At 42.7% G+C, this 14,527-nt stretch overlaps 1 protein-coding gene across 1 annotated transcript in view; it reads left to right on the top strand.

The window, feature by feature from the left end:
• The window catches only part of NEK1 (NIMA related kinase 1), a 138,149-nt gene that overhangs the window by 94,124 nt on the left and 29,498 nt on the right, over nucleotides 1–14,527 (top strand). Inside the window, exons 26-29 of the mRNA XM_029910695.1 lie at nucleotides 758–943; nucleotides 1,430–1,553; nucleotides 2,021–2,124; nucleotides 5,348–5,565. Coding sequence (XP_029766555.1) covers nucleotides 758–943; nucleotides 1,430–1,553; nucleotides 2,021–2,124; nucleotides 5,348–5,565 — 632 coding nt within the window. The remainder of the gene's footprint in view (nucleotides 1–757; nucleotides 944–1,429; nucleotides 1,554–2,020; nucleotides 2,125–5,347; nucleotides 5,566–14,527) is intronic.

Raw genomic sequence — 14,527 nt, 5'->3', positions numbered from 1 at the left:
GTAATTGTACTGGAATTTTCAACTCTTAAATGTAATCCCATGCTCTAAAATGAACTGAGTATGTCTAACTTTTTGGAATGGTACATTGGTGTATTAAGGTTGTAAAAGTTTAATAAATCTTAAGAATTAGGATTTGACAACAATTAATTGTCTTTTGCAGTTGTGCTGGGTAGATCATTAAATACCAATAGTTATTCTTGCCTAATCAAGTAAGCAGAAAATTCATTCGGCATAATATTAAGGCACATAAATCATATTATCATCTTACATAAAAGTCATTTGTAACAATGTCAGTTTTGTGTCTTTTGTGATCTCTTTTCATCCTTTCAGGGATATGTGAATTCATGTATGTTTCCAACCTTTGTACTCTTACAGTTCCTTAGATTAGATAAAAAGATTCCTTTGGTAAAACTTGTAATACTGCAAAATAGTATTTTATATTAGTCCAAAGCATACAGACTTAATAGAGCAAGTTGTTCCATTTATGGGCAAATACAGTTTTTTTTTTATTTCCCTGCAATTATGAAAATAGTAATAAATAAACCCGTTACTATTTTTAAAGCATAGTAGATTCACCTTTCCTCTTTATGATTTTTTAAAAAGTTTGTAAACACGGTGTTTTCCTTACTCTTAGTACGGGTAGTTGCTTATATTTAAAATGCTTATCAACTCTACAGTTTACCCTTTATCATTACCAAAACAGATAACACTCACTTTTTAAAATTGTATAATAAATTTGTATTATTTGATACTATAGAAGTTCCTGAAGAAGGTTCTCAGCCCTTAACAATGAAAGAAAACAGCGAAGTAAAAATTGCTTCTTGTATTGGAAAGAAATCTTCAGCTCCAGTTGTTGGTATCCTAGAATCTGAAAGGACAATACCAGAGGAGTCACAAACATTTGATGCCACCCAAGTGCCATCCAGGCCTGTTGTGCTAGATGGTATGATTTTCATTACTAATTCTAAATAATATAAACATTGTCTTAATCAGTAAGGAATTAAAAATAATGTAATTGATTATTACTTTTTTTAAATAAAAAATTGCCAAAACTTTAATGTATACCAATAAGTTAGTATGTCCTATTACAGTTCTAATACATTAAATGCCAAAAACTTGTAGGTAATGTTAAATTGAGATACTGGGGATAGAATTAAGGAAATGCGGAGTTTTCCTTGGAGGTGGCCTCTCCATATTCCCAGTTGTGGGTTGGGCACCCTGGCACTGCTGTGCTTTGGGAACCTACTGGAAAGCAGTGCCTTTTGGGGCTGCAAAAGTGTCTTCTGTTAAAGTCCAGAAGTCACTGAACCTCCAAGAATGTAAATGTAACCTTTTCAGACAAGAAATATTTTTGTGATTTCTTTTTTCTTTCATTTGAGCATCTGACTGTGATGCTCTGTAGTTGTGATCATGCTTTTATTTACTTTAGAGCTGGATGATTTGGAAGAAGAAATATTGGAAGAAACTGAAAAAAATAAGTGCAAAAGTGACCAATTTATCATCACTGTTCATGATGTGTGGGTTAAAGAAAGGGAAGCAGTAACAGAGAATGAGTGAGTAACAATTTTCACTTTTTTTTTCTTGGTCGCTGTCTGTAGAGCCATTCAAAACCATAGCTAGGTTTTGACGGACTAGTACTTTACATATTTCACTTAATTAAAATGTTATACTTGGCTTTAGTGCTGATGCTTCTAATTGTCTTGTTAATGTGGGGTATATCTACACCTGGATAAAAAAACCCATGGCTAGCCTGGATCAGCTGACTCTGGGGATCAAAAATTGCTGTCTAGACATTTTGAGCTGGGCTGGAGCCAGAGCTCTGGGAGCTTGTGAGGGTGGAGGGTACCAGAGCCCGAACCCGAACATCTACACAGCAATTTTTAGCACATGAGTCTGAATCAGCAGATCTGACTCAGCTGCGGCCATGTAATAGGGCTTTTATCCCTATGTAGACCTACCCTTGATGGCTGGCTGATTTTCTCTGTAGATGAATTGCATTAATGGTGATTTTAAATTGTAGGCCACAAGAAGATACTGCCTGCCAGAAAGATGGTGGTGGTGATGAAGCAGCTTTGGAGAAGGAAATGCCACATAATGCGCAACCGCATGATGAAGTTTCTGCTGGTCAGTGAGCAGACAACTAAATTTTTTTTTTAAATAGTAGCATTGGTTATACAGTATATGGGTATTACCTTTTAAATCCAAAAGACAAATCTGTTCTGTCCTATTGCCACTTTCACTCTGTAGTTCTAGAAAGTTCATAAATGGATTCTGCTGATAGATTAAGAAAGCCAAATCTTGGACTTCCCAATCAACCAACTTTTTTTTCCCAAAAAAGTGCCATTGTTTTTCTTTTCAGAAAATACTTTCCATGATTTTATCACTGTACATTAGATATCAGTAAAAGCACTGTTGACCTGAAGTTAGAAAAAGATACTTATCTCTAGCTTGGATAACTACTAATAATTTCAAGTATTGCTAGCTGATTATAACTTTCCTTCTCTGTAGTTGCTAGAAGAATTTCTTCTACCGGGTGTCTACAGACTCTTCCTTTCATGTTGAAGGGGTTGCCAGCCTATGAGAACGACAGCCCTGTAAACTATAATGCAGTCCGGGACTCTCTTAGGGTTTGCATTGCCTTTGTCCGACTAGTTTGAAAATCTCAAGCACCTTTCTGTCTCCTTGGGATTTGCTGCAGGTCTTCTTTTGTTAGGTGTTCTTGTTGGTGTAAATCAGATTTGCAGATGACACCAAAATTGGAAAAGTAGCAAATAAACAGGACAAAAGACTTCAACTGCATAGGGACTTAAAGAAATTGGGATGTATAGACAACTAAGGGATATTCAGTATCATGAAATGTAAAGACTAAATCCAAACAAAGAGGAAGAAATAAATGGGTGAAAGGGGAATGTTAACAATCTGCTATGCCTGTAGCATCAAAGCAGGTTTTTTATATCTGCTCTTCTTAATTGTCCTAATATTTGTTTTCATATAAGCAAACAAAAGAGAAGCCACCGGGAAGATGATCACTTTAAGACCTTTATCTGAAGCAGTTGTTCCAATTTTGAAAAAAGGGAAACTGCAGTGTCTGATTCATACATACAAACCTATTCCTTGACTGAATGGTACACAAAGGGCATTATGCAATTCAGAGGTCTGCAGTGATGTAGAACTTCTTTACAGCCATGGGCTCATTTCTGAAATTCTCCGTTAAAAATCCCACAAATTTAGGAGTCAACTTCCATTGACTTCAGTGGGAGTTAGCATAAGCAAGAATTAAGACTCTGAGGCTAGGTCTACACTACCCGCCTGAATCAGCGGGTAGAAATCGACCTCTCGGGGATCGAATTATCGCGTCTCGTCGGGACGCGACAATCGATCCCTGAATTGACGCTCTTACTCCACCAGCGGAGGTGGGAGTAAGCGCCGTCGACGGGAAGCCGCGGAGGTCGATTTTGCCACCGTCCTTACAGCGGGGTAAGTCGGCTGCGATACGTCGAATTCAGCTACGCTATTCGCGTAGCTGAATTTGCGTATCTTAAATCGACACCCCCCCCCCCCCCCCCGTAGTGAAGACCTGCCCTGAGATTGGGCCTTTTAAAAATTACAGAGTTAATTTGTCTTCCCTTATGGCCAAGTTGCTGCTTTATTTATTTATTTTGGCAAATGCCTCCATCAAATGAGGTTTGACCTTGTGCACTCAATTCATCCATGCTGATCTGAGGTGGAGTTGTACATGTCCCCACCATGACAGCAGAGGCAGTGGTACTACAAGGTAATTTTGGCACTCTATGCTTGTATCAGTTTCCTGCTCTGGGGCATCCATCTGGGGAGAACAGGGTGAATTTGCAGACAAGGCTTCAGAAGTCACATTATCGGAGGGTATCTAGTGTATCACTTAGATGCTCTTAAGCACACCCCCTACATGGCTAATGCCATCCATTCTTGGAGCATGACTGTCTAGATCTGGATTTCTAGTGTTAAGGTGGGGTGTATGTATCTTCTTCCACTGTGCTTTGGCATTCTGTTGAAGGGGACATCCTCTGTCCTGGGTTATTTCAGCAGAAATTGGTAAACTCTTGGGGAGAACGGAGGTTTCTGTTGCATTTTTCAAACAAACAAAAACCAGAGAAAAAACAAACAAAAAACCAAAAAGTCTTTAGGTGTTTTTTAGTGGAGGTAGAGTAAACATAGATTTGGAAATATTTTTTTATATTTCTTCATCTAGTAAGCTGCTCAGGAAAGTGGCCTTTCTTTTTACTGTCTTCTATGAAGCACAGGTACACTTATGCCACTATAAAATAATAAGTAGTAGTAGTAATAATAATAATAAAACCTTTATAGATCCAGGATAGAGGAAGCTTTAAGGAAATTCTTTGCTCCTATGAAATTTAGGGCTCCAATTTATATGGTGCACACATAAACACAAAATATTGTATTTTTAATAGCTAGTTCCACATTTCCCATAATGGGTATTTGTCTTACGATATATTGCATACAAGACTAGAACAGGACAAAGTAGAAATAAAACTATCAGAATGAGTGGACTGTGCTGCAACAGTTAATATTATTAAACAAATATGTTCTCACTATCCACACATTTTAGGGATGATTCGGTATCCCTTACATAAAATGAATATTTCAGAACATGTATAGTATTTTACATGATTGTTTCTATATTAAGATTTGTATTGTGATAAAATACTCTGTCAACTAATTACACTTCTAAATTTCATCAGACTATATATATTAGACTTTTTGTGCTTTAAGGTTTTAACATAATGTACAAGATTTTATATAGTAATTTACAAATGAAATGTGGTTGGTCAAAACTTTCTTGCAGTAACTCCTTATGGGAGCTTCTCTGTAATAAACTATAAGCAGTATACCCTTCACAAATATACCTTACACTAATGAAAATGAACCACCTTAGTTTTGTAAGATACAGTTAAGCAGTGTGAAACCAAGTAAAAACATGACAACAGAGTATACGTTGTAAACTACTTCTTTGCATATGGCCAACTTACACAATTTTCAAAAGTTGAATATTGATTAATAAAAATCTTTATACTGCAACTTAGTAATATTTTGCATCTACGTTTTTAAAGGTCTTGGTAAATAAAGGAGGGGCGAAACTTGAATTGCACTTCCTAGCATAAACATTTTTGACCATTTAAATTAAAACAATATATTAAAGCAAGTGAATCTCAAATGTAGAAATTAGCTGATATGACTCTTTTTATGATATAATTGGACTATCCTAATTCAACCCTTGTTGCCAGTTGCTTAGAGGCTTGGAGTTTTTGTCTACATGGATTTGTAACCTTATTTCTCTCACCACCCCCAGACACTTGTCTCAGTGACTCTATGCAACCTGAACCCTTTTTCCAGAAGGTGCCACAACCACAAGCCATACCAACAACCTCACCAGTTCTGTCAGCTCAGTCTTCACTGGAAGAGCCTTTTCCACCTCGTTCACGATCTGTATCGCCAGCAAAAAGGAAAGGCAAAAGTTCATTACTGATTGGGCTCTCTACTGGCCTGTTTGATGCAAACAATCCAAAGGCAAGTACACAGTAATGTTACCTTTTATTAAACTAAATCTTATCTTTTCCAGAGCTTATCTACACTAGAAAGTTTTATTGGGAAAAGTTCTGCCAGTATATAGCTACAGACCTAGCTCTTTAAGAAGAGAGCATTCATGAGGGCAGGGGACTGGACTCGATGACCTCTCGAGGTCCCTTCCAGTCTTAGAATCTATGAATATTTGGCTGCCTTAGCTGGTGCAATCTCTCCTCACAGCACCAGGTTACATCAGCTGGTTGTGGTACTATGGGTATGCATTCTAGTGTCCCGAACACCACTGACCAGTGCACCACCTTTTGGGAAATTTCTTCAGTGTACTTTAACTCCCACAATTCCCTGAGAAATGTTCAAATTCCCTCTTGTCCATCCCATAATCTACTTCTTCACACTGCATTTTCAATCTCACCTATGTCACTCTCAGAAGCTGCACAGATTGTTGGAGCTCTTTTTGTATTTGCGGACCCACAACTGTGTAGCCAGCTGTGTAGCTGGGATATTGAGATTACTGAGTAGGAGTGGATGATATAAACAGTGAAACTGGTGAGCTGCTGCAGGTATTATTTCCCAGATGCACATGGTGGAGCAGTGGTTGTGGCCCTGTGAAACGAGCACTGAGTGATGGGATCGAATCATGGTGCAAACTGGGGATGACCAGTAGTGGCTTCAGAACTTTTGGATGTGGAAGGCCAGGTTCTTGGGTGAGCTTGGTAAACAACTCCCAGCACTGCAGTGCAGACACACCAAAACAAGAGCTGCTCTGACAGTGGAGAAATAGGTGGGAATCACTCTCTGGAGGTTGTAACCTTAGATTGCTGTTGATCAGTGAGAAATCAGTTTGGTGTTGGAAAACCTATGATGGGAGTGGTTGTCACCCAGGTGTGCGAGGCCATTTAAGCGTGTCCTACTGCACAACGTTGTGACTCGGGGCAATTGAAGGAAATAATAGATTAATTCCCTGAATCAGTGCCCTGCCCTCCCACCCACACTCTTCTTTCTAAGTAGAGAAAGAGAAAAGGCTACTTTTCCATGGTTTTACAAGTTCTGGTGGATCACCATGGATGTTGTACTGACATGACATTGGGTGGTCAGGGAATGTACATGAAGCTCAAATCATTAGGAATACAGGTCACAGATCTAGTTGAGCTCTCCCTCCAGAATGTTGAGGGAATCCAAATGTTGAATCCCCATATGCTTTAAAGCTCCAGAGTCTGAACAGTGTCCAGGTACTGCCCGTAGGCTTGGGGTGTCTAGGAACACTCTTGGGTTGCAGCTTTCTGTCTAGCACCCTGAGATTACCTGATCCCCCTCTGGAGGACAGCTGACGCATGTACTTGGTGACACTTTATCTGGTACATTTGCTGCCACCATCCAATACTCTCACCGTGTCTCTTTTAGACTTAGAGTTAAAAGGTTTTAGCCTTTTCTCCCCAGGGACTGGAAACTCAAGAGATTACACTCTAGCATGTGGTAATTTATTACATAATGTCACTTCAAGAAGCAACATTCAGGTGTCTCAATAACTTAATACAACATATCAGGCTGAGGCTTAGATTTAGTGAAAATAAATTCTTATTTATTAAGTAAGAACAAATATAATATAACATGGAAGTGGAAGCCTTAAAAATAGTTCTATACACATAAACCGCTCATCTTACCCTATGTAAGTCTATCTTGAGCTTTTTATTTATTTACAAATATACATACGTAGTGTGCCATAACTTGTCTGATGTCACCTCTCAGTACCAAGCCTTGTTGTTGAGTTACTGGGATGACTTTGGGAATCCTTCACCTTCTCTAAGGAGTATCTCCCCTCCAAAGGCCACCATGATCTACCTTTGTGAGAAGTATCTGGGGATAAGGACACCAAGCTGAGATCTCTTCAGGCTCCCTCCGCAGAGGTCTAACTTTTCTTTAGTTAGCCCACTTCTCAGGTAAATCTAGCTAGACCTTTTGTCTGGTCCTCCAACTCCCAGTTCCCTGTGACTGCCCTGTTACAATTCCCAGATTGCCCTCTCTTGAGCTCCACTCTCCAGCTGTCACCCTGACCAACCGCTCCAAAGGTTCCACTCCTGGTGATGTCAACAGTCTCAGCAGTTCCTTCACACACACTCCTCCTGAGAGCTGAGGCTTCATGGTCCAACCACCTAGCCCCTGGACCCAGTGCTGACTTCTCAGACTTCCCTATAGTTTGTGCATCCTTTTAGATACCCCTTCGCAGAACTCCACCCTTATAGGCATCCTGGATTCATAGGTTAACTCTTTAGGGGCCTGAGGTAGGTTTAGCACATAACATGCACATGTGTACAATCTGTATATAGGATTCTAAAACACCATTGCTCTTTACTTGAGAGAAAGCACAAGAAAATACAGATCATTTAGAAAACAACAAAAACCCTGAATATATGTCAAAGGCCCCAAAGTAGAACAACCCGTGCTCTTTCATATTTTCCAGTCCCCTCTGTTAGGTGACTCCTTGATCAGCTTCCTCCAGTGATCAAACCCTTACAGGTAACCTCTTCACTGACAAATGGTTCCTCGGGGTGGGAGCCAGCCTGTTGTCTAGGATGTTTTTATTTGAATTGAGGACGTCCTGATTTAACGATCCTCTATTGTCAGCGCTGTATCACTGCCCTTTGGAATGACAAGGTGGGTGAGGTAATATTTTTTTATTAGACCCACCCAACTTTTGTTGATGAGAGAGACAAGCTTTCGAGCCACACAGAGCTCTTCTTCAGATTCGGGAAAGATGCTCGGAGCATCACAGCTAAATGCAAGTGTTGTGGAAAAAGTCACCCATGCATTGATTTTAGTTCACAGACTCAAGCCTGAGGCCAGTTTATTGCAATACATACCAACGCGTTGGGGGTTGCAGTCAGAAACTACACCCACGATCACAGCTCGCAGGCTGCTTTTATTCTTACAAACCGCAAACATAGTACAAATTATACATCAATAGGAAAATAAAAGAGTTGGGGTCTGTTCCCTTTTTTCGGTACCTTCCTCATTATTCTTCCGAGAATTGGGTGCATATTGGGTGGGGGGCTTCTCGAGAAGCCTGATGCAGTCAAAACTTGGCACCCGCTAGGGTACATTCTCGGAAGAGTGCATGGTACCTTCCGGGGCCTTATGGTCAGCGTACCAGGGAGGGGTTGACAGGACGCCTAAAGAAGGTATCTAATTAGTCAGTTTGTATTTAGCTAGAAATTCAGGGAGGTCACAGAGCACCCAGAAGAGAACCATGATTGGCTACCTTGCATTTAGCTGGAATCACGGTGGGGGTCACAGATCACCCAAAGGAGAAGCTGCATTTAGTTAGTTTGCATTCAGCTAAAGTTACCTATTGCTTCACACAAGTGGTTATTATTTTTCATCAGCCATGAACATATTTAATTAGTGCTGCTGCTGGGGCTTTTTATTCTTTCCCTCCTTGCCTCCCCCCCACCCCCCCACTGGTCATGACCCTTGACTGAGTTTGGCAGGAGGCTGTGTCACTTAGCCTAGTTCAGGCTTGTGGCCTGCAGGGCGCACCTATATGACGAGTCTTCACCGATGTTCTGATCGGTGCAAGGGAGGCCAGCCGGGCCTATTCCCCCACACAAGGTGGAACAGATTGTTTAGCAGAGTAGTTAGCACATATTCTAAGGGACTATTCAAGGTACAGTGGCTCGTTAATACCTCTGCAGTCATAAGACAAAAAGAGGGAGTTAGTGGGTTGCAGATTGTTGTAATAAACCCTAAATCCAGTGTGTCTGTTCAGTCCATGATTTTTGGTGTCTAGGAGAGTTATGAGGCTCATCTTCTGAAAGTATTGTTCAGGTTTCCTTTGAGGATGTGGACTGATAGGTCAGATATAGAGTGATCACTTTGTGAAAAGTGTTCACCTACAGGTGATGGGGTGTTTTTTGTCTTTTATCGTTTTCCTCTGAGAGTTCATTCAAGAGCGTAGTGATTGTCTGGTTTCACCCACATAGTTGAGACATTTCGGGCACTGGATGAGATATACCACATGTTGTGATAGGCATGAATAGGATCCAGGGATTTTGAAAGGTGTGTTATGTGGGGTGTTGGTCATTGTAGCAATGGAGATATGGCTAAAGGTTTTGCATCTGTTTTTGTGTCAGGGTCTGGTGCTCCTTTGAGTTGGTCTGTGGGGAGCTTGCTTCTGATGAGCTTGGTGAGGTTGGGGAGGGGGGTTGTTTAAAGGCCATAGTGGGGGTTCAGGAAACCTTTATTTCAGGATGGGGTCGAGTATGAGTTGTAGTTGTTTGATACCCCATATGGGTTCCAGTGTGGGGTAGTAGGTATCAACTAGGGGGTCTGTGATTGGAGGGGGGTTTATTTCTCTTTTGAAACAGGTTCTCTTGCAGTATTTGGGTGGCCTGTTCCATGATGCAGTCTACTTTTCTGGTGGAGTGTCCTTGTTTGGTGAAGGTGGTTTTGTGTGTGTTAAGGTATATATCCTGGAGGTTCTCCTCCAAGCGTATTCTGTGATATCTGAGTGCCTGGCTATAGATAACTGATTTCTTGGGAGGATGCGGGGTTGTTACTGGATCTGTGAAGGTAGATGTGGTGATCTGTGGGTTTCTTGCATATGGTTGTCTGTAGAGTTCCTTTATTGAAGCTGATTGTAGTGTCCAGGAAGTTGGTGCTAGTTTGAGAGTGTTCCAGAGAGAGTTTAATAGCTAGTTGGTGATTGTTGAACATCTATGAAGGCGTTTACGCAGTCTGTCCAGAGGAGGAAAATATCAGCAATGTGTCTTAGGTATGTCATTGGTTTTGTGGTGCATTTGTTCAGAAATTCTTTTTCAAGGTAGTCCATGAAGAGATTGGCATATTGGGGACCCATCCTAGCACCCATGGCTATATTTATGGTTTGGACAAAACGTAGTTTGTTTGGTTTAGACAAAATGTTGTTTATTTGAATGTAAAGTTGTTATGGGTGAGGATGAAATGGATGAGTTTGGCAAAGTGTTTGGGGTGGAATATCTGAGGGTTGTCCATTGTCTTGAATGGTCCCTTAGAATACGTGTTTAGCATAAGTAGTTAGCAATCTGTTCCACCTTACATTTAGCTGTAACGCTTGGAGTACCTTTCCCAGACTTGAAGAGCTTTGTGGCTCGAAAACTTTCTCGCCAACAGAAATTGGTCCAATAAAAGATATTTCGTCACCCACCTTGTCTCTCTAATATCCTGGGATCAACATGGCTACAATTGCAATGCGTATCCTTTGGAATGTCAGCTCAACATGGAGGTGAAAAGACAAATAGCTGCACAGTCAAATGAAGTTGGGGGGCCCCCCATTTTCATTCTATTGGTTTTGCCTAGTACAGCTAGTTCATGCTCTTAAAATAAACTGGTTACTTTAAAATATAATTCCTTTGTTGCCTGCCTGCCTGCAGTCAGCTACTGTAGGGACGCATAGCTCCCGAATCGTCAGCCCACGGGTGCGGCACACTGCGCCCGTGGCTACGAGGCCGGAGCGGCCTACACCCCAGCGCCTGCGATTAGGAAACTTATTGGCTGACCTAATTGTCACCCTCGCTGCTTGCTTTCACGTGCACAAGATATGGGTTTGTTAGGTCATGTTGATGTGCACTGTACACTCCTCCGATGCGCAAAAATTCAACCACTCATAAGTGCTGTAAACATGGAAGTAGGAGAATAAAAACCCCAGTGGAAAGTCCCTGAGAGGCTTTTTCGGCTACCAAGACCTGGCGCTCTGTCTCCTTCCTTTTTTCGTCGCCACAAGCTACCATTTGAGGGAGTGGGGGAATGTTTGGTGCTCTTGAGAAAGTGGTTCATTGGTTGGATGGTTTGTTTTTAAAGAGCCACATAAATGGGAGTAAAAAATGCTGTCTTTCTGAGTCCTCTTCCTCAGTGATTTAGTTCGCTATCTGGGCGTCAGAGCTTCTGGCTCTCAGTTGCGTACCGTCCACATCCCCCGTGCATCATCCATGTCCCCCTCCTCAGTGAGCTCCTTTTTATTCTGCAGTTCTGGGGTGCCTTCCTCTGGAGCTCATGGGTGTCTGTTGTCAATAATAGGAACCCCTCCTCAGAATGGCATTGAGCGCCACATAACATAATAGCAGCAATTCTTGGGAGCAGTTCCAGACTTTTTGTTGCCCTCCTTTGTCTCCTGGTAAGCCTGCTGTAGCTCCTTCCCATTTGCCTGGCATTGAAACTTGTCCCTGTTGCACCTACCTTCCATGTCTCCTTTGTCCAGATGGTCAGCATAAAACGCTGATCAGAGCTTATTTTACCATTTGTTGAGTCTTTCTGTATCCTCCCTAATTTCCCAGCGTTTTTACAACCTTGGTGGTTATAAGTCTCGTTAGGAACATTCCTGAGGTGGGGGTGCTTTGTCAGCATCAGAACGTTCCTTTTTTCAGTTTTAGTGGTGAACTCCAAGTTTCACCCAAGACTGGTTTAATATTGGGGTGGGGGGTGTTGATCAGGTCTCAGGCCTACAAGGGGGGTTGCTTCTGGTCATTATGACTCCAGGGCAGCAGACTTCTTTGATCAGAGTGGTCACTGCAGTGGAAACAGTTGCATTGTGGGCTTGTTGCTGGAGTACTGTACTGCTGGTACATCTACTTCAGCATTCACACTGTCATTGTGCTGATAGAACGGTACTTATGTCACTTGGGGAACTGGTTTAACTTGACCAGCAAAAGTTCAGGGTTTTGTCAGGAGGATTCAAAATTGTGTTGATATATTTCAAGGGTGTATTTTCAGAATGCCATTTTTCTGGTAAACTTCATAGCGTAGGCCTTAGAGTTCTTCTTCGAGAGATGTCCCTGTGGGTGCTCCACTCCAGGTGTTGGTGCATCCCTGCGCCTTTGCTCAGAGATTTTTGTAGCAGTACTCGTACCGGCCACACATGCGCAGAGGCTGCCCCCGCACCCTGAGTCTAGCTTAATAGTACTCATGCGTGGCCGGTCTCCTCAGTTCCTTCTCTACCGTCCCCGGCCTGAGATGGAGCTCAGCAGACTCGTTTAGAAATCCTTTCATCTAGTTATAATTGCCTTCTAGTTAGTTAGTTTGTTGTTAGTATATTTAGTTACCACTTCTATCTTTTACAAAATATATATATATATATATATATATTTTGTTCCTGTCAGCCGCAGCCGCTTCGGACATGCCTGGCTCCACAGGCTTCAAGCGCTGTTCTACATGCAAGGAGGCTATCCCTCTGTCAGATGGCCTCTCACAATGCATACAATGTTTGGGGGAAGCCCACATTCCCCAAAGATGTGCCCACTGCAGCAAACTTAGTTCCAGGGCACGGAAAGACAGGGAGTTTAGACTCAAACTGCTCCTCCTTCAAAAATCTCTGGGGTCAGTTTCGGACCCAGGCGCTGATTCCGGCTCCGCTGCCCAACACAGCCCCCTCGCCTCAAAGAAGCTAAAAAAATATACAAAAAAGGGCAACCTTCTTCACCAAAGAAGGTTGAGGCACAAGATTTTTTCAGGCAGATCAACAGTTTCCCTACCTGTGCTTCCCCACCTGAGCACCTTTGATGAGCCCGGCTCCTCTGGCACTGCGTGAAACCCGCCTAAGGCTGCGGCGCGAAGCTCCGGTGCCGAGGCTTTAGGCTTCCAGCTGCCTGCCTCTCTTCTGGCACTGTTCGGCACCGCGACGGATGCGGTGCCGACATTCCACAACCTGCCTGACCCCCTACAGACTGATGCTGCCCTCCTGGCACCGGCACCTGCAGAGCTGATTGGCAGTGAGCCAAGAATCAAAACCCCGGCTCATAGGAATGGTCCCTCACTGCAACTTCCTCCTGCACAGCCTTCACCTCACACAGGAGCCTCAGCGCTTCAATTTACTCAGGCAAGAGATCTGTTTGTATCACCTATCCCGCAGTCTTCCCTGCTGAATACCTATTTCTCTCCAATGGCTGAGTCAGGATCTGAACAGCCTTCCTCCAGTGAGGAGGAAACTGAACCACAGGGGGATTTGTCACCGTATCAAGACTCCCATCCCCAGACCCCAGTCAACAGAGGTTATAGAAAAATTACCTCATCCTATTCTCAGGATCCTGCCCCCTGGGGGGTGAACCCCTGGATGGCACCACCTATGCCCTACCCACCACCATGGCAATATTGGGAACCATGGGCATTGTACCCTCAAGAACACACGCGCTACTCCACCTCAACCAGGTGCAACACCGGTCTAGCACCACCACCTGACGAATCTGCCAATGACACAAGACACCAGGCAGCACCGTCACACATGCAGGATCAACCAAGTCCTGCTCCTATTACAGTAGAGCCAGAGGTAACGCCTGAGGAAGCCTTACTTCCCCCTCCTCCAACACCATCGGATGACTACGCAAAATTCCAAGATCTTTTTAAAAGAGTTGCCAGTGACTTGAGAATTAACTTGGAGGAAATCCCTGAACAACAGCATGAGTTAACGGACATCATACAGCCCTCTTCTTCCTCTAGGGTTGCATTACCAATCAACGTAGCCCTTTTAGAACCTGCTAAGTCCATCTGGCAGACTCCAGCTACAAGCCTACCTACCTGTAAACAAGCGGACCAGAAGTACTTCATCCTTTTTAAGGGTTCTGAATTCCTTTTTACCCATCCAGCACCAAACTCGTTGGTGGTAGACGCAGCGAACCAAAGGACCAAACAGTATTCCCGCTCCACCCCGGCCAACAAGGAAAGTAAACGCTTGGACCTCTTTGGTTGTAAAGTGTATGCAACCTCAACGTTACAATTTCGTATAGCGAATTATACTGCAGTTCTTGCAAAATATGACCACAGAAACTATAATAAATTCATGGACTTTATTGATGACATCCCAGAACAGAAAAAACAACAATTCACAGCTCTGGTTTCCGAGGGACAAATCATATCACGTACCGCTCTTCAAGCAGCCCTCGATGTAGCCAATACTGCAGCAAGATCGACCGCCACAGCAGTGGTC

Source organism: Terrapene carolina, unplaced genomic scaffold (assembly GCF_002925995.2).
Source record: "Terrapene carolina triunguis isolate 2854851 unplaced genomic scaffold, T_m_triunguis-2.0 Scaffold66, whole genome shotgun sequence".
NCBI classification, from domain to species: Eukaryota; Metazoa; Chordata; order Testudines; family Emydidae; genus Terrapene; species Terrapene triunguis.
The sequence above is the reverse complement of the archived record's forward strand: the minus strand, read 5'-3'. Positions and strand labels throughout refer to the sequence as shown.